The 27,026-nt window shown below is 39.3% G+C and overlaps 1 protein-coding gene across 2 annotated transcripts in view; it reads left to right on the top strand.

Moving 5' to 3' along the window:
* Nucleotides 1-27,026, top strand: part of LOC129764994 (uncharacterized) — a 196,396-nt gene that overhangs the window by 137,704 nt on the left and 31,666 nt on the right. For both annotated transcript variants that reach the window (XM_055764722.1, XM_055764720.1), the window contains exons 3-5: nucleotides 9,653-9,774; nucleotides 9,846-10,009; nucleotides 25,629-25,797. In XM_055764722.1, coding sequence (XP_055620697.1) covers nucleotides 9,653-9,774; nucleotides 9,846-10,009; nucleotides 25,629-25,797 — 455 coding nt within the window. The remainder of the gene's footprint in view (nucleotides 1-9,652; nucleotides 9,775-9,845; nucleotides 10,010-25,628; nucleotides 25,798-27,026) is intronic.

The raw sequence follows: 27,026 nt of genomic DNA, 5'->3' as shown, positions 1-27,026 counted from the left end.
TAAGATGAGCGTTTATCAACCTTCATTGAGCGGATTGCCTCTATTGAGCTGAGACTGTCTGAAAAAATAAAATAGTGGTCGATGGGCAATGTTTCAATGATCCCTAATGCGTAATATATCGCACCCAGTTCAGCGACATACACGGAACAAGGATCTTTGAGTTTGAAAGAGGCACTGGAATTTTCATTGAAGATGCCGATTTTTTTCTTTTTTTTTCGATTTTAATCATTTTATTGAAAAAAAATAATAAAAATCCATGTATAATATAAATAAGGTATAGAATGGAATCGGTGCATCCGGGTTGTCTGGATTGACGATTCAAATCCGACTTAATTTGTAGCACATGTTTTGGCATCCCGATTTATTACTTCAAATGATCTTAAAAATAACAGAAAATGTGCTACTCTCCCATGCTGGGCAGTCAACAACGAGCAACTAACGCAAACCATCCACCACATACTCTCCACCCAACGATATGGAAGGGCCGTGTTTAATCATACATAAGCATTGTTGATTTAATGCGTTGTCAAAGGTGGATAGTGCTGGTAGTAACAAATATATAATCTCCTGTGGTTGCACTCGGTATCTGCTGTGTATCTAGAAGAAGAAATGCTTGTGTACTGTTCTCGCGAGAACAAGAATGGATTACGAATCAACCATTTTCAGCTGCTTCCACAAAACCACGCAAACCATCAGTTCTTTTCAGGGTCACAAAAAGTTCCTACTAAAGAGTTATTTTTAAAAAAATGATGCACACTAAAGTAATATCCAAAGTAATAAAACGCGAGTTGATTTTAATGTTTTTTTTTTGCCTTGGGAGAGTGCTTGTGTGAATTTGGGAGTGTATTCTGACCAAGGATGCTAAATTTCGAAAGAACATGTTGAAATCGAAAACCAATTTTTATCAGTGCAAAATATCTCCATCGACACTCTTCTCTTCTTTCTATCGCGGTGTCGCGGTGCCAATGACTGCTGGATCACGTTTGTTTTGATATAGTTTTCGTTCCATCGACAGAAATATCAGTCCATTCTCGATGTCAGTGAATGCTCAAGCCGAAAATATCACCTTTCATTGCGTCCTGGTGAAATTTTCTTTGGTCATACACCCATAAACTCAGCACTCGAATGTGCCGTTGCCCATCGATGTGTGTGCAATAAGAGGCACAAAAATGGGACCGGGGCTAGAAACATACCAGGAAAACATACACACGAACACGCATATAAACGTCTGACGCGGTGTCAGTGGAATGATATTTCTCTGGATGGAATTTTGTTCCCATCCACTGTCAGCTGATCGAAGATGCGTATGAATATTTCGGGTGTTCATTATCAGTGAGACAGTGACACGAATGAGTGTGGGGAATAATGCAAAAACCAAATGTTCCACGTGACGGAGTGTCGGTTGCATGTAATTAAGTTCGGTTCATTTGTCATGAACTGCAGAGGCATTGGTGATTGAATTTAATGTTGTCTCAATATCTCGCACTGTCAGTGAAATGAGTGTGAGATTTTGCTACTCTGATTCTGACTAATTGATGATTTTTTTCCGATCGATCATTTAATTTTCGTGAACTAGAGAATTGTAGACTAACGTCAAATGGCAGTGTATTTCAAGCTGGATGTGGAAAAGGTATTTTTCAGCGGTGAGAGCTATGTTCTTCGATGAAAACTGAAGGTGAAATATAATTTCAAAATGTTACAACTGTTTCTAAAATATGTTCTATCAGTGGCTTCTATGAAATTGAGTCTCTCAATTTTTATAAACGTTTGCTCGCGTTTCGTTCGAAGCTTTTTTTTTGTTGAACACCTTTTTTTGAATCCTAAGGAATCCCGTAGTCATCCTCCGGAGTTCCCACATCGATATGTGTGAACAGCACTGACACGACTATCTTTTGTTTTGCAGCCAGCTGGGTATGCCCATTCTCCTCTTCGCGGTTTGGACTATAAAGTCCATCCCCAACTAACATGAAATATGTCCGCATTACCGCACTATCAGGTGGCAATTGACAAAATGAACATTTTAATTACGAAGCTTGCCTCAACAAAAACCAACCTATCTTTTGATACGGGTAATGGTTTGTTTCGTGAAACATGGCAAAAGTTTTCTTTTATTTCATTCCCCGATAACAATTTCGTAAGTCATTTCCGAGCAGCAATAGAGATAGAGAATGAGAGAGAGAGAGCATTCGTTGAACCACCGGGACCACTTTTCAGCGTGATCATCGCAACTTGTAATTAGTCCGAGGCTTTCCACGGGGCTTGATCCAGCGTTGGCCAGCGCTGGTTGCTACTGTCGGCGGCAGTTGTTGTCATTGCACATAAGTGATGGCTATGAAGAAAGTGCACTAATTACCGGGTGCCTAGCATCAATCGGTGGTCGTGTTGTCATGTAGATAGTGATACTTGTGGATGCAGCAACAACACGCTACGCCGATGAATCGAACAAGGCATGATGAAAAAATAAGAGTATAAACTAGCAGGCGCTCCTAATTACCCCAGCGGCGGCTCCAAATGGTGACAACGAGATGCATGCACAAACAGTTTAGCGAATACGGTGGCGTCCCAAATGTGGGTGGAATGCTTGGCCCAGGGCATCGGCGGTGGAACCCGAGGTGTGCATAATTTGATGTTTGTTTATGTGCGGTGTTATTTTCCGAGAAGAAAGAGAAACACACCTCCCATTTTCACCCCGCGGGGGCAGCACCCTCTTTCCAACCCAAAACAAACGCGCGACGCGCACACCTGAGCTGGGGGCTGCTGAAGCCTGACGCCAGCAAATTACCGCGCGGCAGACGTCGTTGGCGGCGCTGATGATGACGAATGATATAAGAGAGTGGCGAAAAATTAGATGCAATGCATGAATATGTATATCTGCGGGCCATAAAAATAGCCTTATCTGGCCTGAGAGGCGTTTTTGTGCAATTTCTCATAATTAAGAATCGTTCGAGAGTGTAATTTCACTGAATGCTGGAAATTGGCGGCCCTCGATGGGTAGCTTCTGCCTTATGGTTGCTAATTGTTGCTTCGACTGTTAAACTTTCCAAACAGATCCTGTAGGAGTGTTATGGTGCTAATCTCATTATGATTCGCATTATAGTTCCATTTATTATTTAACCTCCAGAATTTGGGAAAAGGGGAACATTATAGTAAAAGTAACGGACCGCTACGAAGAAGTGCCTCCTCCCGCTGGGAATCAGGATCACTGTCTGGATCAGAGAGATCGACCTCTCATCTTCGAGTTTCAGGTTAACGCTTTCGCGAACACCGCTTGTTAGGATCAGAGCAAATGTGCCGACATTTAGAAGAATCTGCCCACCCCATTATAGCAGTTCAGTATCCTCGTTTTTTTACACACATCGAAAGTGCAGATCCACATTTTTTGCTCGTCACAGTATTCAATCGCTGGGATGGCTAACGAGACCCACCATGGCATGGCCAAGAATGGTCATAAAAGTGAAAACTGCCACAATCAATAACAAAGGATCAATAAATTAACGCAGCGATCGAGTCGATGATCAAAGGTACCGACAATGGCGGTAGCGGTAATGTTTAGTGGTGTTTTAAGTGTTATATCCGCTTTTAGGCTTATCGCGGGGCATTTGTTTTTCTTGATTGGACTGATTATGCTTGACAGGTGTGATTAAAATAATATTGTCCATTTGGCGCACAACGTTTGAATGAAATTTATGTCCTGCTTTAATCAATCGGAAAACTTAGTTATATATCGAGTTGTCTTATGAAAGTAAAATTAACAATGGATAGTAAGAGTTATCTGTGAAAAAATGACTTCAACTTCATACATTCCCCATTTCTTATATTTTATTCATCATATTATAATAACCGAGCGCCAGTGATAATGAAACAGTGAAACTATAACAGCACGTAAATTAATCATGCATGTATGAAACATGATTCTTGGTTTACATAATAAAACATTAGCATTACGGAACTGGAATTTTTTATACCATATGAACAAATCGCGATGCTTACATAATGAGTTCGATTTAAACATTACAAAAGCTTAAAAGTTTTAGACTCGTATATTATGTATATAATCTCCCTTATTCCACGCGGCGAATGACGTGAGATGCCTAAAGTCACTGCATTCCCGTAGGCGAATGGCGTGACTACAGTTCGTCACTAGGTGAGATTTGGAGTCGTGTTCTCATTTGTATGTATTTTGTATTTTTTTTTTGTATTGTGGCTTCCAGAATGAAGTGGTAAACTTCGCAATCTCACGTCACTCGCCGCGTGGAATAAAGAGGAATGTATATAATCAGTTTAAAAAAAGTTAAGGTGAAATTTAGAAAGCTTATTGACTATTATAAGTACACCCAAACCAGCAGAAAACATTTCATCTTCGAAAGAAAAAAATGCTTATTCGTGTGCTGAAAGGTAAAATGAACAAATAACCTTTTTTAAATGCTTTAAAAAACGTAAATGTATGGAAGCAGATATCTCTTTCTCTCAGACTGAACGTCAGCTTTGGGTTGTACACAATTTTATTTTATTTATTTATTTACTATGACTCTACATCCCATTGAGATTAGATCTGATTCACTACTCTTCTCCAATAAACCCGGTCCATAGCTGCAGTTCTCCACAAGAAAAATCCTAATCCAAAAATAATGTTGGGTGTATAGTGGAATATCGTGTTTTTTTGAAGATTTTAATTGAGGGCTCACATGGAATTGTTTAATGATATTGCAGCGAAATTAGAACAGTGACATTGTCTGCGATAATATTTGCGAAAAACACATCCCTCTAACACACGAGGGAAGGATGTACGAGCTATTGTATAACGTCTACCCATGCTCGAGGGTGAAAATTCCGAGTAGAGTTTCAACGAAATCGGAAATATTCGAAACAACGAATTTCTCAGTACGAAGAAAATTCCCCAAAATCAGGGCTCTAAAGAACTTCCCCGAATAGGTTTACTGTGATGTCATGATATATCGATTTGAATTGTGTGTATCTTACTCATGTCTCATATCTTAAAACGTTGATCAGATACATAATTTTTGTTACTGAAAAACGAATAAAATCCTTTAACAGAATTTAGAATTTTATATGACTATTTATAATTATTGTTAATAAAAAAAATGCAAGTTTTACAATCAGTCAACCAAATATACTCTTGTACCATGATTTCAACATAACGTTCACCGTAATTATGCATTCAAAGAATTACCTCAAGTAGTGGATGCTGGTTGCGGATAACATGAATCCCATCGCGCTATCGTCAATGGCAGAGTGAACCACCTAGTAGTAGTAAAATAACTTTTATTTACATTAACAAATGTTCTATAAATTTGGTTATACATATCAATTGATTTAGCCTAAACGGCTTCATCTTTGGAATTCACAGTTTTATAATATTCAAAGTTTGTTGTTTTCAACTGGTTGTACAAAATTATACTTTGAAGGCAAGTAAAGGATCAGATGAATTTGATAACCTAACTAATTGAAAAATTTTGACAACCTACCTAATTGAAAGAATTTGATAACCTAACCTAGTGAACAAGATCGCGTACAATCAAATGGGCGGATCGCAGACAAGCAACTCTGAACCTCTCTAGAACTACCGTTCTCCGTTCCTCCAGGGTCGCTACACCAGCCAGGCGGTGGACCTCAGAGTTTCGAGTTCGAGGTGGACTATTCAAAATCATCCTGAGGATCTTGTTTTGGATCCTCTGCAGTTTGAGATGGTGGCTGTTAGCACAACTCTCCCAAATGGGCATACCGTACTCGATGACAGGCAAGATAATTTGTTTATAGACAGCAAACTTATTTTTCAAGGATAGGGTAGATCTCCTATGTATAAGTGGATATAATGAGCTAATTAGGATATTGCACTTAGTGCTCGTTTTATCAATATGCTCCCTGAAAAGAAGCTTGCTGTCTAGTGTGAGGCCAAGGTACACTGCCTCTTTAGTCCATTCCGCCACTGAGCCATTCAATCGTATTGAGTTATTCTCAGACGGAACAAGTCTGGGAGACCTAGAATGAGGGAAAATGATGACCTGAGTTTTCGCTGCATTGATACAGATCTTCCAGCTGCTAAAGTACTCAGACAGGACATTCAAGCCTCTCTGGAGTTTGGCAGTGAGAGGTCCGATAACTCTTCCGCTATATACTATGGATGTGTCATCCGCGAACAGCGACAATATTCCTCCATCAGGGAGAGTTGGAATGTCAGATGTAAATAGGTTGAATAAAATGGGTCCAAAAATACTTCCTTGTGGTACACCCGAGCTAATGTAAAAAGCATCGGAGTTGGAGCCGTTGAGAGAGACTCGGAATGTCCTGTCTAGTAGATAGCTCTGAATGATTTTCACGAGGAAAATTGGAAGACCGTATCGTTGCAGCTTATAGGCCAAGCCATCATGCCAGACATTATCGAACGCTTTTTCCACGTCCAACAATGCCATGGCTGATGTTTTAGAGACAGACTTGTTCCGTCTGAGAATGTTGGTGACTCGGATCAGCTGATGAATAGTCGATCGACCCTTCCTAAAACCGAACTGCTCATCGATCAAAATGTTATTCCCTTCAGCAGATATCAAAAGACGCTGGTATATTGCTTTTTCAAACAGCTTTGATAACCCCGAAAGAAGGCTGATAGGTCTGTAACTAGAAGGGGCCGTGGGATCCTTCCCAGGTTTCCGGATGGGAATGACTTTGGCTGACTTCCAACACGAGGGGAAATAGCCAAGTCGGAGACATTGGTTGAAGATCAATGCCAGATGATTGAAAAAACTGGGACTCAAATGTTTGAGCTCCAGATTCAGGATGTTGTCGAAACCTGGGGCCTTCATGTTTTTGGATGATTTGATATAGGTCAACAGTTCGTCAGCTGAAATCTCAGATTCTTCGGGAAAAACGTTCGGAATCGTTTGGAGGATGGTAGAACTTTCACCAATAGCCGCCTCATGCGGGCTGATCATGTGTTGTCCCAGATTATGAGAGCTAACAAAATGTTGACCTATTTCAGCAGCCTTCTCTGTGGGGGTTATCAGTAGAATGTTTGAATCAGTCGGGCGATGCAGTGGAATCAGTGGTGGAATGGGTTTAGGCTTGTTTTTCAAGACTTTTGTGATCTTCCAGAACGGCTTAGCACAATCTGGGAGAGAGCGGATTAAATTATTGAAATTTTCATTGCGAAGATCCACCATCCTGGCTTGGATAATTTTTGTAAAGCGGTTGCAATGTGTTTTTAAGTTGGGTTGACCAGTACGCTGGTACTGCCGCCTAATAGCATTACGGAGACGAATGAGGTCTTTGGTATTTCTTTCGAGGTGCGGAGTATTACTCACTTGTCTGGATGATGGAATATTGTTCTCCCTTGAGCGGGAAATCATCTCGTTAATATGATGAAGACACTGGTCGATGTCATCAGTTGTCTCCGGCTGGGTTTCGTAATCGATGGACTCATCAACGCACTGCCGAAACCGCACCCAATGGTGGCATGATGGTAGTTGCGTCTGGATACTTGGAACCTATGGACAGTGGAGCCAACCTCAGCCACCACCGGATAGTGGTCCGAGCTGAGAACCTGGTAGACGACGGGATTCGATATGTTTGCCATGTTGGTGAGGAAAAAATCGATGGTTGAATGAGCACCAGATCGGCTCAACCGGGTGGGAGAGTCCGGGCTCAAGACGGTGTACTGCGCCGCCTGCAGATCCTCAGCGAGCACAGTTCCGTTCTGGTTACGTCGACTGTTGCCCCAGGCTTGGTGCTTGGCATTCAGGTCGCCGGCAATAATGAAGTTTTCCCACCTGCGAGTGAGCTTCACGATGTCACGTTTCAAGGCTGCTGTCGAGCCATCTCTTACATTCGTTTGCCGCGGACAATAGGCCGCGATAAAGGTGATTGGGCCAACAGAAGTGGAAACTTCCACCCCTAAAGCTTCAATGGTCCTCAGTTGAAAACATGGTAGTAACTTACAGCGAATATTCCTTCTCAAAATAACAGCCACTCCTCCACCCCTAGAGTCCGTTCGATCAAGCCTAAGGAGCCGGAAATCAGGAAGGTACATGTTGACTTCGGGCTTTAGATGAGTTTCTGTGACGATGGGGATGTCGATGTTCTGCTCGTTGAGAAAACCAATGAACTCAATGCTCTTGCTCTTGAGCGAGCAAGCGTTCCAATTTGCTATTCGGAGGTTTTCACGGTCCATATTTGTCGATGAGAGCAACGGCCGCTTGCAGCTGTTCAGATCGTGTTTTGCAGTTTCGCAAGATATTTATTACCTCCGCCAACAGAGTGACGAGTTCTTGAGAGGTGAACGGGGAATCGTCGGTCTCTCCGGACACAACTGGAGTGGAACGATCTTGATTCCAGGAAAGTCCTGGGGGCGACGGGGATGATGCGACGGTTGCTGCATACGTTTGTCTCTGGCGAACCGAGGGATTGGAAACCCTATCAGTTGATGTTGCTGCAGCAGAGGCTGCTATTCGATTGTTGAGTGGGAGTGGTTGAAGCACTGGAATCGGGCGACGCTGAACGATGGCAGGGAAATTTTGCTGATTGTTTTCCGGTACTCGTCTGCGACCTGGCTGATTACCGATTGAAGCTCGCTTTCTGATTTCTATATATTCAGCACGCTTAGGACAAGCCCTACTGGTGGCCAGGTGACCAGCTCCACAGTTGGCACATACTGGGTCAGCATCCTCCATTAAACCACACGCATCAGCGGCGTGCGTAGCTCCACATTTGATACACCGGTTTGCCATGTGGCAGTTTCTGGTGCCGTGTCCGAACAACAAACAATTGTTACATTGCGTGACGTCACGGTGTACCGGACGGTAGCGCTCCCACTTCACGGCGAAGTGGAAAAGGGTGCGGATGTTTTCCAAATCCTTGAGACACGTGGAATTTTTCACCAAGTTTACTAGATATAGTTGGTCTCGATATTTACGTTTCTGGTCATGCCGCTTCATTTTATGGATGATCTCTGGCTTCAGCCCTTTTTCCTTGAGCTCCTTCAGCTGCGTGTCTACGTCCATGTCTGGAAGGCCGCGCAAAACCACTTTGAGAGGCTTGTTGGCCTCGATATCATGGGAGAAATACTCGACCTTCAGGTTCTTTAATAGCGTTTCCACCGCAGCGTAGTGGTTCATTGCCGCAACCATTATTTTGAACCCTTCTGTGCACAGACGGATTGTACATTTAAGCCCTCGTTTCACGAAATAATCGATGCTTTCCCGAAGGTTCTCCGGGAAACCTTTCACGTAGAAAGGAGGCACTTTCTCCTTCTTTGCAACTGGCGGCTCAGCGCCATTTTCCAGCACAGCATACCGATTGTTTGCTAAAAGCCTTTTTGCCGACGGATCAGCAGCGACGGTCGACGGATCGACGTTCATAACCGACCGGGAGCGCTTCCCGGAATTGTTTACACTCGCGCCACCGCGCGTATCACGCATGGCTGGGTCTAACAGAGCGTCACTTGCCAACGCGCAAAAAGAAAACTTGAACGAACACGATCAAAAACCAAACTCGAGCGAGAGAAAAAATCCTACTGTGATGTTGTCACTTCGGCTATCGAACGATGAATGAATGAATGAGTGAACCACCTAAAAGTTCAACACTAATATAAGACTAATTCGTTTGTTTTTGTTTTGTTTCTGTCTTTTTTCTTCCGCCCTAGATGGTACTTCCGAAAGATCAAGAGAATAGAGGCGGAGAAGAAATTGTTGCTGCCAGAAAACGAGCACGGCGCGTTCTTGATCCGCGACTCGGAGAGTCGACACAACGATTACTCGCTGTCGGGTGAGTTTGAAAGCATCTCTGATTCCTGGATGAAGAATAATCGATTATGACATTTTCCTCCTCCCTAACAGTTCGTGATGGCGACACTGTCAAGCACTATCGAATCCGGCAGCTGGATGAGGGAGGGTTCTTCATCGCCCGGCGGACAACCTTCCGAACGCTGCAGGAACTCGTGGAACACTACAGCAAGGACTCCGATGGGCTTTGCGTGAATCTCTGCAAACCATGCGTACAGGTAAGCCGGCCCACATCAATTGCATTCATCATTTTTCTCTTCTATAGTGCTATAATTTCGTTTAATTTTGCCTCATTTCTAGCTTTACTTCATTATTTCAGCATTACTTGAACACAAAACACACTTATTCACACTCTATCATACACATTCTAACATCACTGGTCACACTGGTTGTCTCACAATTGCTTTCTTTTGCTTTTTCTCTCTCTTTCTCTTTCTCACCATTGTTTGCTGTGCTGTTTTGTGGTGTTGTCTTCTGTCTCTTTCTCTCCTGTTGTCGCCATCTTCTCATATGTTCTTCCGCCATCTTCGAGATCCGATCATTTTCATCACACGTATGCGCATCATAATCAAACAAAAAAAAAACAAACAAACGAACCGAACCAACTCATTTATCAGTCCGGTCGTTACTATCAGATGTTTGAGGTAGGATGAGTTACAACCACTCTGTGAGCATAGAGCAAGTTTGATGTAGTTTTGTGTTGTTGGTTCACTACAAATAAAGTTCCTTAAGTCAGTCACCTATCCCTCTCTTAGATTGTCGTTGGCTTACCACGCTAATCCAAAATGTACAGAAAATAGTTGTTGAATACCGGGACACGCAAAAGAATTGATGTGATTTTGACTAAACAATCGTTTGATTCCTTTCCGTTATTTTGTTTTCTTTTGTCCGAAACAAAAACAGTAGTTTTCGAGTGAATGCTGAATGAACCGTCTTCAAGCTACTTCTTCTCTTTTTTTGCCTTAAGAAGCTTTCAACTTCTCAGTTTATTCGCTTCTAATCTTCAAGCAACGTTGAATCTATTTCTGTTCAGCTCTCGAAGTCGCCATCGAACCGAAATCGAAACCTCGTCATGGAGTTTGAAGGGTTGTCGTTTTTTATAGGGAATGCGCTGTATGAGATATTTTATATTACTGAAATTTTCACTAAACTTATCGAGAGAAATATTGGTTTGTACACGATTTATGGTATGACCATTAATACCATCAGCCATTCCACATTATCCTCTCTCGTCAGCTAAAACGTTTTTCCCATAGAGGTTTATCAACTCAACGAATTCAAAGATGATGTTTTGTTATTGTTCATAAAAGTTCCCTACGAAAGGCTTAAAAAGTTACGTAAAATTCTCATTTCGGTGTCGCACTATGGATAATATTTTATTTTATTCATTCATTCGTGAAATTAAGGATTTAAAGTCCAAATTTCTCAGAAAGCCAACAGCATTTGATTCTTATTATACTTATTCAGCCATTCCATGTGAAACCGATATAGTGGTTCTCAGATCTTCGTGAAAAGTGGCATATTTGTTCTTTATCGCAATATATTATATTAGTATTTTTTCATTTTTTCATTAATCGAAAAATCCATTGCTCCCCTTTTTCTCAAACATGACTTTTTACGAAAATACTTAACAACTAGACCGATTCAGAAGATCGATATATCAAATTAAACCTTTAAAAATTTTGAACCACTGGACAAATTCAGCTAATTGACATATAAAATTGAAGCCAATGAGCTAGTCTTTTTTCGGAAAAAATATAACACTTGCGAAGAAATCGGTTTATAGTAGCATAGATCTAGTCTAGTTGCATAGGAATATTGAACGAAGACGGGAAACAAGTTGAATTCGAAAAATCATAACTCGAAACGAAAAAAGACACATCTTTGATTTTTGGGTATTTTATGTAAAAGAAACCTCAGCTTCCAAAAAAAAAATTTAAAAATTATAGCGCCTCTATCTTTAACCGAGACAACTATGAAAAACTAACACAATCGCCAATTACAAACAAGAAAATCCCATTTTTTCCCAAGCGTAATATGTTTTAAAAGAAAACTAGATCATTGGCTACAATTTGATGTTTAGATCAACTGAATCGGTCTAGTTGTTAAAAAGTTATGATTTTTTCAACAAAGACTTTTTTGGAAAAATTTGAAAAAATATTTTTTGAACCATCTTCAATTCCTCAAGATTTGATATTCTATACATTACAGGTCGGACTCGATTATCCGGAGTATTAATTTTTTTTTCACTCCGGATAATCGAGTTATATAAAAACAATTTTCTCTCGGTAAACGTATTATGATTATGATTTGCACTTATTTATTAAACGGTTTTATCTAGGTTGATCCGTTTGTATGTTTGTGACTTTGTAACTTTGTAACTTTGTAACTTTGTATGAAGCGCTATACCACATTAAAATAAATTTAACCCCCTTCCTGTTGACCGATTGATCTAAAATTTGGAACACATCTTTATCTCTGGTATCATTATAAAACCGCGTATTTCATTGTCTTGAAAATCCAAGATGGCGGACGCTACAAAATGGCGGATTACAAATTTTCTCAGAACCCCATCAATACAGTAATTACAGTAATTTATGAAAAATGAAAATCCAAAATGGCCGCCACCACAAAATGGCGCCATATATTTTTTTTCATAATCTCTTCAATATGGGTATCAAAAGGAAGTTCTCGACTAGTAGAACATAGCAAATCATGAAAAATTTAATTCCAAATTGGCCGCCCCAAAGGCCCCAAACAACTAATTTCTTTTTAAACGGTTTCATTCAGCTTGACCTGTTTGTATGTATGTTTGAATGTTTGTTAATTGACCCCATTCCTGTTGACTGATTAATCTGAAATTTGGAAGACACCTTTAATTATACTGTCATTATCAAACTACGTATTCCATGATCTCAAAAAATTCAATTTGGCCATCGCTAAAATGACTTGACATGGAGAACACGAGACAAAAGTCGCCGCCACTAAATGGTCGACTATGTATTTTTTGTAATTTCCTCATAATCGGTATCAAATGAAATGATTTGACTAATAGAATACAGTACATCATGACAATATTCCGAATAAAATTAGGTAAGAAATAAACGTTGGTTTTCCATTATCCACAATTAGTTGTTTCATCATATACCCCCCATTTTTTGGAGGCCAAATTAAATTTTTCAAGAACATAGAATTCGCAGTTTTATAATGACAGTAGAATTAAAAGTATGTTCCAAATTTCAGATCAATCAGTCAAAAGGAACGGGGTCAATTATCTATTAATGTGGGACAACCCTAAAAACACTCAAACATACATACAATCAGGATAAGCTGAATATAACCATTAAAAAGTAATTTTTTATTTGGGAACTGCGGTCATCCTGGATTTGGATTTTTCATGATCTACTGTGTTCTTCCAGTCGAGCATACCCATATTGATGGGGCTTTGAAAAAAATATGGCGCTATGTTGGATTTGCATTTTTCATAATTTTTTATAAATTACTGAAAATATGTAATCCGCCATTTTGTAGTGGCCGCATTTTTCATAAATAACTGTATTCTACTAGTGAAGCCCTTTCATTTGATATCAATATTGATACTCCGGATAATCGAGTCTAAAATTCCGGATAATCGAATCCCGGATAATCGAGTCCAACCTGTACATTTCATTCTCTCACACATTTGTTCTGTGCATTTGTGATTTTCTGTGCTTATCAACCCGTGCTGTTAATAACGAATAACCAATGCAGCAGAAAAGTACAATTTTTATATACCACTAGCTGACCCGGCAAACTACGTTCCGTCCAAAACGGTTTTTTTTGTTATCAATACATTCAAATGTTCACGTTTTCTTGCTAAGCGAACGTTCCTGGGTCCAATCGCAGTACTATTCATTGATTGATCTTCTAATTGACCCTTTACAATTACCTTACTATGAATTTCCTAGTACTTCTACCAAAACTCGACATTGTAATATCAAATTATTTTCAGATACAATTCTCGTTCAACATTTTTCAATCACTTGCAAAAACCATGTTCCTTTCTTACATGGAATACATATTTGATAAAGAAAATATAATGAAATGATGACATCTCAAATCGGACAATTCATTCTTCGAGTTTTGCGCTTACCCCTTTGCTTGATTGGTTCTCGAGATACGCAGAAATTTGTATTTCATTCATGTGGCAGCTCCTTTCCAAACTTAAAGAGGGTGAGTAGTTTCGTATCACAATAGAAACTTTTCTTGCCCCCTAAAACATCCACATGCCAAATTTTGTTTGCATGCTTAGTTCTTGAGTTATGCAGACATTTGTGTTTCATTTGTATGGCAATCTTCGCTTTCCAAAAATGATGTGAACAGCTAGGCTCTCTCTCTTTCTCTCCCTCTCTATTGTCTCGACACCTCGGAAACCACAAAAACAGCTATTTTCAAAGGTTTTACTTAAATCTAAGCATTTGAAGTACAGTTCCGTATTCAATCATTCCATGCCAAACCGATATAGTGGTTCTCAGATTTTCGTGAAAAGTGGTAGTTTTGTTCTTTATTGCAAAACATTAGACCCGTATTTTTTTATTTATTCAGTAGGGTAATCATTTCCATTTCAGGGTTGTCCGAAAAATCAACTTTTTTCTCTTTTTTCCAAAAATGACTTTCTTCATAAAATTCATAACTTTTGAACTACTAGACCGATTCAGATGATCGACATATCAAATTAAAGCCAATCACCTTGTCTTTTTAAAAAAATACTAAACCTGCAGAGAAATTGAATTTTGTTCTCATTATTATTTATTGTATTCGTTTTTTATTGTTTTCATAGTCTCGGGACCAAGGGCGCTATATTTTTTTATAATTTTTCTGGAAAGCTGAGAATTTTTCACATAACATATGTCGAAACCAAAGAGGCGTTTTTTTTCCTTTATAAGTCATGATTTTTCAAAGTTAACCGATGATCCAAAAAATCGTTTTTAACTTTTTTCCAAAAATTACTTTGTTCAAAAATTTATTACTTTTGAACTACTGTACCGATTCAGATGATCGATATATCAAATCAAAGCCAATTAGCCAGTCTTTTTTGAAAAAATGACACATTTACCAATTAATTGATTTTGCATACGCATACATCGCATACATCCAATCTAGTCGCATAGAAATATGGAACGATGATTCGATCCAGTAGATCAAAAGTTATGAATTTTCGTGTTGGAAAAATAAGGAAAAAAATTATTTTTCGAACCATCGGTTAAGTTTGAAAAATCATAACTCAAAAACGGAAAAAAATGCCTCTTTAGTTTCGACATATGCTATGTGAAAAATCCTCAGCTTTCCAGAAAAAAATATAAAAATATATAGCGTCTTCGGTCCCGATACTATGAAAACAATAAAAAAAAAACGAATACAATCAATAATAACGAGAACAAAATTCAATTTTTCTGCAGGTTTAGTATTTTTCCGAAAAATACAAGGATATTTGCTTTAGTTTGATATATCGAACATCTGTATCGGTCTGGTAGTTCAAAAGTTATGAAAAATGTCATTTTTGGAAAAAAAAAAAATGGAAAAAGTTGATTTTTCGGACCACCCTAAAATGAAAATGGTCACCCTACTGAAAAAATAAAAAAAATACGGGTCTAATGTTTTGCGATAAAGAACAAAACTACCACTTTTCACGAAAATCTGAGAACCACTATATCGGTTTGGCATGGAATGGCTGTATTTGTAGAAAGTTCATCAGTACCTTTTATTTGTAGGTATCAGATCGGAAATCGGTCAAGTTGAATCGCGATTTTTTCAAAAATTGGTATATTCAGGAAAAATCGAAAAAACCAACACCACAGGATGTTGCAAATCAATGGCGACATAAAAAAAGTGTCTAAAATTTTTCGAAAAGCAATATAGAACGTTTGAGCATGTATAAAGAAATTATATGATGATCAAAAAACTTGAGATTGAGCTTTAATAGAATTCAAGTAAACGAGGAAAAATTGAATCGTTTGCACGTGTAATAAATATTCCACTTGACGTTTTTAAAGCTGAACTAAATTCGACATGCACATGTTCAAACACTTTGTTCTTCCAATTCTCAAACTAGAAATCTTTTTAGCAAAAAAAAATTGATGACTCTGAAAAGGGTAGATGGTAATATGATTTCGAAGGCTTTACGGGTTTTTATAACTATAAACCAGTATTCCTGGCTCTCAATAGCATATGCGCTTATAATGGTGCTTGTACTAGGAATTGTAGGAATTGTTGACATTTTGCGAACATAGATTTTCTGTGGTCCAAAACGTCGAAAATGACTTTTTTTTCCATAGAACGTCAATTCAGCAGAACCAAGTCATTTTGGAGCTTCCTTATTGAATTTTCCTCTGATATTTCTTTATGAAAAAATATACACTTTTTGGTATAGTGTTCATTAAAATTACAAATATTTGCTCCTGCTTGAATAGGTTTATATTTATATGTTCAACATTCATGACATCAAAACTAGATTTTTTCTTGATTTGGTTCTCGTTAGTTACTCCTTACTTTCCGCTTGAACTATCAGTTTGACCCAACGTTCGCTGGCAAACTTTCACGAACTGGAACCTCAGCTATTTATATATTCTCTAATTCTTGCGATTCGAAGCTGGGTGTACTTTAAATTTGCAATCCGTTGTTGCGTGATACAATTTGGAAAGTAAATTTGCTATTTTCGATATCAACTTTCATATCAATTCAACTGGAAAACTATGAAATAAAAGAAAAAAAAAACAATACAATGATTTCTAAAACATCCACTTGTCAGAATATCAGCCATGTGTAACGCGATGGGTACATTCAAAATCACATCAAATCATTTGCTGCCGGTAAAAACCGTTGCGCCAAAACTCATCAACTGTAGCCGTGCAGTCTCGTTGAGCCATCAAGCGTGTGTTTAATAAGTTCATTGACACCCCCAGCATGATCGACCTCTCATTTCCAATTGTAGAATATTCGGTGTCGTAGCTTGATTGTTATTGTTGTTTCCATAACGTATACTCCGCTAGAAAATTACCCCCAACCAGGGTGAAATCATTCACCCTCCACGTCGTTCTATCACTTCACCATCTAAGACTCTGGAAAAAAAAACCCACCCTACGGATCATTCTCTTCTGTGCAAGCATGTATCGCATTGTGTGTAATCATACCCCGTCCAACCCCGTTGAACCTCCCAAAAGCTCTGGCAGTCGAAAACGCTTATCGGATCGAACCGTAATAACCAGCAGCCATCGATGAGGCGTGTGTGCACACGCACGCTTGCTGACACTTTGTGCACGCAGCTGCCGCAGGCGATAGCCATAACCGCGACACGAAAGCGACCTTGAATGTGTTGTTTAAGTCCGCGCATCGTCCACCAGAATCGATTTTTCGCAGAGCGACAAGACACAAAAACGATTTAAAGTACCACGCAAACAATTCATGCTTTGTCTGTTAAAATGCGTACATTTCGTCGACGACTCGTCGTCGATATGCTCACCACTATCCGTGGCTGACACATGACCAGCTGATTACAGATTCTAGCAGCGCACCACCGCCGGGTAACGATAATCGCGCGACCTGCCGCCCAACTGCCAATATTCAACTCTTTATTATATCTGAGACTCTTCCTAAAGTCGTAAATTTAGTGCGACCCACGATCCACGAAAGAACACGCCTTTGAACAGGCGCGATGCCTGCCACCTAGCCCAATCGTCGTAATTCTTGGTAAAGTTGGCGGCCTTCAAGCGTTGGTACGAGCCTCTCGCCGACCGGGAGGCATGTTTCGCTTGCTTTTTCTGGGTGTTCTAGGAAGCGGATGTCCGCCTCATCGTCTGCTGGTCCGCGTGCAGCAGCAGCACCCATGACAGGCGATATGAGTCGTTTTGTATCCGACTTTATACATATTCAAGGGGCGTAACGTCTTGCGGCTCTCGGGAAGCGCACCCGGTGAATTTGTAGGATTCTGAATGCGTGATTCTGTTAATGCTGCTGCCGGCTTGTATTAATCGATTCGATTCAAGGGGTAACTGTCGATAGAAAATCGAAACAATGCGATTCAAATGCTCATCAAAACCACCCTTCACCCGACATTGAGATTGCTCTTGAAGCTTACAATTGGACATTCACGCCCGCAATGCAAAAGAAATTAAAGCATACGATTCAAACAAACGATTAATTACACCCTTATTTGGTTTATTGATTGAGGGTAGACTGTTCTCGGGAGCTACTCCATGTGTTAAGCTTGTTTTACAATGCAGCGTTTTTATCGCGCGATTTTTACGCCAGGGTCGATTAGAACTATGCACAAATGCGTGTTTCACGCTGCTGAACATTGTTGCTGGTATTTCTCGGATTGTTTTAAGGTGGCTCACTTGCACTCAACTACAACACAGACTAATCACGCGGGTACAAATTCCATAGGTCCATCATTTTAGTTCACCTTATCCCTACTTAACCTGTCTCGGCTCATCAAATTTTGCGCCGCAGCCAATCGCCCCAACAGCAGCTAGCTACCGGAAGATTCGTCACGTTGAGTGATTCTTTTTCCTGGAATCTGACGGCTGTCACTCAGACTCTGTATGCTGGGACAACGAGAAGAGTGTGGGAGGTAATAAAAGCGCGAAAGAAACGGACATCGCCGCACAGTGTAAAGAGGGAGGATTATTGCAGTGCGAAGAACCGAAAGAAAACCTCTTAAACTGATGCCCCTCTTCACACGCAGCAGCATACCGTGTGAAATGTGTTGTTTTTGTTTTGGTTGGTTTGCTGCTGGTGCAACGGTGCATTCCCTATGGTCCATTCTGCGGTTAACGCATACCACCCCTTCAAACCCGTGGGGCAGGACACGGGGTTGGTTGGGCTTGAATTGAGTCATTATTATTGTTTCATCTGAATGCAGCGTTCCCCAGACGACACATTATTACATTTGGATGTTATGATGGCGCTCTACCGCATTCTTCAAGGTTGTTGGTTCGTTGTAACTTGGATGTGCATCTTTAATGGGTACGGAGTAGGATTCTTCGCATTTGTGGGAAATTGTAAAACGTCTTTAGCTTTTTTTTTCTTAGAGCTGGATTCAGCTGGAAGAATTATTTTGCCGGTTCAGAAAACCAGTCACGTTTTTATGAAATAACTATTTCCGCTAGGACCCAATTCTTTATATACCAATCGAATCGGAAGGTTCTCTAAGGTTTGTTTGAAGTGCTATACCCTACGATTCCCTTTACGGAAAACGGTTTAAATTGATGAATTCCCATTTTCCCATATATTTGTTCTGCCAGTTTGTGTGCTTACCTATCCGTACCGTCAATAACGGGCAACTATGCATTCGCTTCTGCCCGTTTCCAATATTAATAAGCCATTAGGGATTTGAAATCGAAGTCAATCCTGCTCAATCCTGCTAGCGTACAGCTTAGACGCTGAATGAAAGCATTCATAAACGTGAGCATGGGGGTTTTACCTTTTACTGGATTAACATGAAACGATTGATGTCCGTATTACAGCGCTGAAAGTGAGAAAATCGAATCAACCGCATTTCAGTTGCGCTAAAGGAATTCTATATACTGCGTAGTATTATTTGTGGGTACTTAGATCTACTTGGGTATTCGATAAGTTCAGTGTCTCAGTTTTGCTCTAGACAGCGAACAACCAACGGTATATGCTAAGAGATAATCTGTCATTTTGCTTAAATTGGCTTTTTATTACTTTGCGAACCGTTTGCGGCCCTCAGTGCAAGCACGCTTTTGTCGGCCCTTGTCAGTGCTACCAAATATTTGTACTAAATCATTAATTTTTAAATTTTTATAATGTATATTTTTGCTGGAAATAATTTAGTAGTCCTACATCGACAATGCGGTGTTGGTTTACCTCCAAACTGGTAAACCAACAAACTGAGGTTATGATCGTAGCCTCTCGGACAAGTTAGATGTAAAAACGTGAGATTTGGTTTACAGACGAAAAAAAACTATAGAGGGTTATGACCAAGGCACGACCGCATTGTTGTCGTAGGACTACGAAAAGATTTCATTCAATTCGCTTGTCTCGGATTTTCGGATATTTTTCCAGAATGCATCGAAATTTTAGAAATAACACTTTAGTAGAATGTTTGAGTGACCTTTGAATAAACCGAAGAAGATTGATTGATGATTAGTTGTTGCTTCGAAAGAACAATACACAAGCTGGAGGTATGTCGCAATATGTTTTCGTTATGTCAATGCACGCATTGAACTGAATATTCATCGTGAATCCTATCGCGGCGAACTTTCCTGCAGTTGAGACACACTCGGAGATCAAACATTTGTTGCTCGATTTTCCACATTTATTAACAACCTCGATTTGGCACTGTGTGTGATATCTTCCACTAACAACATCATCCTCCGAAGTGAATTTGCTCCTGACCATTGCATCGAGCAAAATCTCTGCGTGTGATATCATCATTAGGACACAATGCATTGAACTTGCTAGCTGAAAATAGACTGCATATTTGAAATCACGAAAAAGTTATTTATGCCCAATAAGTTGAAAACAGATGAAGCTGAAATTAAAATATTTCCTCTCTCCATAGAACGAACGCTATATTTGCGTTTCGGGTGAACGACCTACGTGTTTTTGTTTCGCAGGGATTTTTCAAAACTGTAGCCAAATTTACTGGGCATTGGTAACACCATCACAGTTTACAGAGAAACATTGTGGATGTAAAGACATTGGCCAGTGGAGCAACTTCGCTACTTGAAATCTCAAGAAAATAATTAAGACTTCTTTTTGAAAAGGATGAATGTTTTGGTCTTAAATTTTTACAAAATTTGCTAACTCTAAAACTATAATTTTTCTTGACATCTTGGTATAATAATGTAGAGAAACGTATAAGTTTTCATCAAAAAAGTATCAAACAATTTAAAAAATATATATATTGGAGAAACGAGGTGCACCCGTGGCCGAGTGGTTAGCGTCTCACATTATCATGCCGGGTGTTCGGGTTGGTTTCCCGTTCTGGCCGGGGGATTTTTCGTCAGAGAAATTTCCTTCGATATGCACTGTGGTATTTTAAACAATATTTTAAAATTGAAATATTTTTTCTGATAATATTTTTATTTGAATTCTGTAAAAATATATAAATAGCTCATACAATAACCAACAAGTCATCCATACATCGAAAGGAGAGTATTTCTACAGGAATACAGGAAAAGTTTATCCAATGACAAATTTTTCCTTTTTTTTTTTTTTTTTTTGAAAAACTGCTACTGAAGTTCAACCCGTAACATTTTTGGGTATAAATTCTCGCTTTTGACATGTTCAGCAATTTTTTTTATCTAGAAACATGCCAAGAAGACTCCGATCCCAAGAATTTACACACAACAATGTTACGAACATAACATTTGTTTTTCAGAAGTTCCCACGAAAAAACCCCTAGTGAAAAAAAATTTACGCAAATCATTGCCACGCTTCGATTATTAATTGCGTAGTAATCGTTGAAATAACAGACAACTTTCGCAGTCATCAATCGATCATTCGATAGATTACATCACTAGCAGCTGACTTCCCTTGAGATTTCACGATTTTTTTCAACGATAAAATGAATGACTATGATTAATCTGCCATCACAATTTTATCAGGCATATATTACACAACAAACAAAAACAAATGGCGTCAATTGGGCTGTCTCCTGAATAGCTGCAATGACGGTGAAGATACCAATAACTATTTTTTGTAGCCGATGGAATGACTATTTTTTCATATGAATTAGACGCACACAAGATTATTCCGAGGTGGTGGAGTCTTAGAACATATCCATCTGATTATAGACATCATTTGAAATTTTAAGAAATTTTCGAAAATAGTCAAATCCTATGGCAATGTTTTTTTTACAGCCGATGGAATGTCATTTCGAGTCCAATCGGTAGCTAATATTTAGTATGTCCACCTCAATTTCGGATCACTTCACGGGTGAAAATGAAACAAATGAGGAGCTTGCTGTGATAGGAAACGACTCCCCACATTGTCAAACTTCCGCCCCCAAAGTTTCGCTTCGATCTCACGACATGCCGTTGACTTAAAATGTACCAATAGCAACTGTAACAGTCCGGACCATCCCAATTGGACTAAAATAAAATCGTGGGACATATGTAGAAGTCGCTAATTGTGATAATGGAAATCCAACGTGCCCCACGATTTTATTTTACTCTTATCAATGCCCTAGACTAATGAAGGAGAGGTGTGATAACTGCTAACTGTTATTTAATTATTTTCTAGATTTTAGTACATTATTATGTTTAATTACAATTAAACTGTTGAACTTAAAAAGTTTTTTTTACTTATTTTATTTTCTAATTTTTAGTACATTATCTGTTTCATTAGAATATTTCTCTACAATAAAACCATTGTACTGTATTCTATCAGTCAAAAAAATTCATTTGAAACCGATATTGAGAGGATTGCAGAAAATAAATAGTGTGTTCTCCAAGTCAAGTTCGTTCGTTTGATACACATATCTCAATCAACCTTTTTTTTTTTTTGAGATGATATGGCATCAGCTATTTTGTAGCGGCGGCCAAATTGGATTTTTCAAAATAATCAGTTTTAAAATGACAGCAGAGATAAAGGTATTTTATAAATTCGGTCAGTTCCTATTGGTCAAATTTCTATTAATGTGGGACAACCCTACAGACATACAAACATACATACGAACAGTTCAAGCTAAATAAAACTGTTTAATAAAGTAATTTGCTATTTTGTGATTGCGGCCATCTTGGATTTGGATTTTTCATGATCTACTGTGATCTACTATTCAAGCCCTTTCATTTGATACCCATATTAATCGGGTTTTGAGAAAATATGCAGCCCGCCATTTGATGGTGGCAGACATCATAGATTTGCATTTTTCATAAATAACTTTGTTCTACTAGTCAAGCCCTTTCATTTGATACCCATATTAACGGGGTTTTGACATAATATGTAGTTTGCCATTTTGTAGTGGCAGCCATCTTGGATTTGCATTTTTCTTAAATAACCGTATTCTACTAGTCAAGCCCTTTCATTTGATACCCATATTGATGAAGTTTTGAGAAAATATGTAGTCCGTCATTTTGTAGTGGCAGTCATCTTGGATTTGCATTTTTCTCAAATAACCGTAATCTACCAGTCAAGCCCTTTCATTTGATACCCATATTTATGCGGTTTTGGAAAACCCATATTGATGAGGTTTTGAAAAAATATGTAATCCGCCATTTTGTAGCGGCCGCCATCTTGGATTTTCGAGAAAATGAAATACGCAATTTTATAATGACTACAGAGATAAAGTTGTATTGCAAATTTCAGATCAATCGGTCAACAGGAAGGGGGTCAATTTTTTATTAATATGGTTCAGCGCTACAGACAAACATACAAACATTCAAACATACAAACATACAAACATACAAACATACAAACATACAAACATACAAACATACAAACATACAAACATACAAACATACAAACATACAAACATACAAACATACAAACATACAAACATACAAACATACAAACATACAAACATACAAACATACAAACATACAAACATACAAACATACAAACATACAAACATACAAACATACAAACATACAAACATACAAACATACAAACATACAAACATACAATCATACAAACATACAAACATACAAACATACAAACATACAAACATACAAACATACAAACATACAAACATACAAACATACATACATACAAACATACAAACATACAAACATACAAACATACAAACATACAAACATACAAACATACAAACATACAAACAGGGCAAGCTAAATAAAACCGTTTAAAAACACAGATAAAGGCTTGGTGATTTTTATGCCCTGCGGCTAAACGTATGTCTCGGGAAAAAAAGAACGTTTGAATGTTTATATTCACCGATGCCGCCTTGTGTGTGTGTGATTGTGACGCAGGTCCTTCCAATTAAAGTGAATTAAATATACTATCACTACAGCAAATAAGTATCCCGATAAAAAGAACATTCCTAGTTGTTTTGTAAGTGTTTCAAGTTTTTTTTTTCAAGTGCGGCTAAACGAATGTCTATCACTGTATATTTTAACTACACAAATAATTGAATGTTCTTCAAATGTGCTTCAGTAATTCGTCCAAATGAATCGAATTGCGCTCAGCAAAACTACAACTATTAATGCGCACACCACCGTGTTGCTTCGAGATTCTAGTCCAATGTATGAACGAAGGAAAGTTCCGCTATAACGCCGCGAATCAATCACACGGATAATTTTCAACGCATCAAATTATACCTACCCCGCAAAATGCCAGACCCAAGGCACGTTTCCATGTTTTAATCGGACCTTGGGCCTCGGCCTGGCCCGCGAGGGTGAGAGATTTCAATCAATGGTGGTGCAGTGCTACACAACAAATGACGACGAACTTCACCGCGAACAAACAATCTTTTCAAACATTGATCACGAATTCCGGAAGCTACCCCACAAAGCGGCGGCGGCTACCCGCGAATCTGCATTCTCGTCATCCACTGAATAGCGGTACTTTTAATGTGTTGCAAGAATTGTTGAAAGAAGCTTCTGTGTAGATCCAGCCAACTGCCAGCCAGCCAGCCAGCAGCAGCTAAGTGGTTGAGTGGAGCTACCTCTCACCTTTTTTTGAGCGATTCTATTTCCGCAACTAAGAGAACACACAACAACGAATTAGATGTTGGATGGACGTTGGATTAGATGAAGGAAGCCAAAAAAATCAATCAACAAAGATCAAGTTTCTTCATATGTTTGTGTTCGCGTGTAAGTGATTGGGATTTTGCGTGAAGTACAACGGTATTCAAATTCAGCAATTCAGCACACGCCACCAGTAATTATCGGAATGAAATGTATTTTTTACGACTGTTTTCGTCCTAGACTTGACACCCAAGAGAGACAGCCATCTGTTGAAGTGAAGAATTTAAACGTTTACGACTTTCTTCCCCGTATACTACCCGAGAATATGCAGTAAAACTCGCCGTAAAACAATATCTGCCCATCTTAATATCGTGGTGCACCCGTATCTGAATATAAATCGACGCATAAAACAAACGCTCCGCTGATGTGTCACCATTCGATTCTGATACCGGTGTGTAGGCATTCGACAAGCATAGGAATACTTCAGATATTGATGCGACACCTCATAGGGATAATGTTCCGAGCGCAGACTTTATTGCATTTCCGAGAACCGCGTAACCTTTTAGCAACTACAATCTCTCTGCTTCAAACGCCTTTTGGCGACAACTGACCCATCCACCTTAAACCGAATAACCTTTTTTTTCTGCAGTGTTGTGTTTTGTTGTGGCGCTCGAAACCAAAAATGTTAATCGCATGCTTCCAACTCATCCATCGCGCCCATATGTGAGAGAGTCAGGTGATCCCGCCGATGGGCATTTGCAAATTTCATGCAAAAGCCAATACACCCCACCCATCGTTACAAATGGCATCACGTGCTTTCAAAGAAACCCCGGTGACGACTTTTTTCTTGTTCTCTCCTCCTCATCCTTCCTGTGCGAACACCCACTCATTCCCCTCCCCGTTTCTGGTGAATAGAGCATTTCGTGTTTTGCGGAAAAACCCCGTTTTGGTTCATCCTTTGTTTTGATTCTGCCCCAGGTTCGTTTACCCCGTTCCTCCGCGGTAATCGATACAGCAAAAATATCACCATCCAACCATCCAGCATAGAAACCGTTTCAGCATTCGTAAATAATCGCAACCGTGTTTGTTTGATTGCGAATCTGATAACGCGCGCGCAGTGTGTCACATTCTCGAATCTGACTGATTCCAACTTTTTTTTCTCTGTGTTTCGTTTTTTTTCTTCTAGATCGAGAAACCGGTCACCGATGGGCTGTCCCATCGCACACGAGATCAGTGGGAGATTGATCGAACGTCGCTCAAGTTTGTCCGCAAGCTCGGCTCCGGCCAGTTCGGTGACGTCTGGGAAGGTTTGTGGAACAACACGACGCCGGTCGCCATCAAGACGCTCAAATCTGGTAAGTTTGCTGTACAAAAAAAACGAAACTAGTTCTAACGCACATTATATGGACTCTTTACTTACGGTTTTTGTACATTCAAAGAGCATACACAGTGTGTCAATTGATTTTCAACACTAGTATTTAAAATTAAAATTTCAATATTTACTGATGTTATTATTCGATTATTCGATGCACGCTCTATTTCGTTTAAAAAAAGGCCGGTCAAAACAGTTCTTTGTCGATAAATGTCTTTTAGTTTATCCTTGGTTTTCGGGAAAAAAGAACTGACATGTGGTGCCACATCCGGTGAATACAGACGCGCTTTCGTACCAAAACCTGACGCACAATCAGTGATTTGTAACTTAACGCACTATCGCGGAGAAAAGCTTTCTGGATTTTGATATTCAGGTCGAGTTCGGTGGGTTCTGGTCATCAAATACTTCCAAGCTTTGGGATAATGTTTTCCAGTAGTCATTTGTTCAGATGAAAAAACTCCTTATGATAGGAGTACCGGTGAGTTTCTTCATTTTTTTTCAAAAATTAATGCTTTATTCTGCAAAAATGGTTACAAATTTAATATTCAAAGTATTACCCATCGCTAGTCACAACTTTTTCTCATCTTTCTGGCAATTCACGGATACCTTTGCGGAAATAATCGGCCGGTTTGTCGGCTACTTACGAATCGATCCAATTTTTGACTTCGTCAAGAAGTGCTGGTCAACCAAGCCCTGTTGAATCGATCGAAAAAGATAGTAATCGAACGGAGCAATGTCTGGAGAATACGGCGGGTGGGATAGGACCTCTCTTTCCTGTGTTTCCAAGTATGTTCAATTGTCGTCAGTAGAGGTGCATGGCCGGGGTATCCATACGTTGTCCGATGTTTAGGATTGTCGTAATGGACCCACTTTTCATCTGCATTAACGATTCGATGCAAAAAGCCTTTCTTTTATGCCGTTGGAGCAATTGTTCGCACGTGAAAAAACGGCGTTCGACGTCTCGTAACTTCAATTCATACAGCACCCAATGTCCTATCTTTCGGATCATTCCCATTGCTTTTAAACGATCGAATATGGTTTGCTGAGCTCCTCAAAGTGTATCTGCAAGTGCTTGTTGCATTTATGACGGATCTTGATCGTGTAAAGCGTCCAATTATTCATCTTCAAACTTTTATGGCGGTCCAGATCGTTCAAAATTACCACTTTTAAACCGTGCAAACCACGTCTGACAAGTTCGCTAAGTGGGAGCAT

Source organism: Toxorhynchites rutilus, chromosome 2, assembly GCF_029784135.1.
Source record: "Toxorhynchites rutilus septentrionalis strain SRP chromosome 2, ASM2978413v1, whole genome shotgun sequence".
In the NCBI taxonomy this organism is placed as follows: domain Eukaryota; kingdom Metazoa; phylum Arthropoda; class Insecta; order Diptera; family Culicidae; genus Toxorhynchites; species Toxorhynchites rutilus.
The sequence above is the reverse complement of the archived record's forward strand: the minus strand, read 5'-3'. Positions and strand labels throughout refer to the sequence as shown.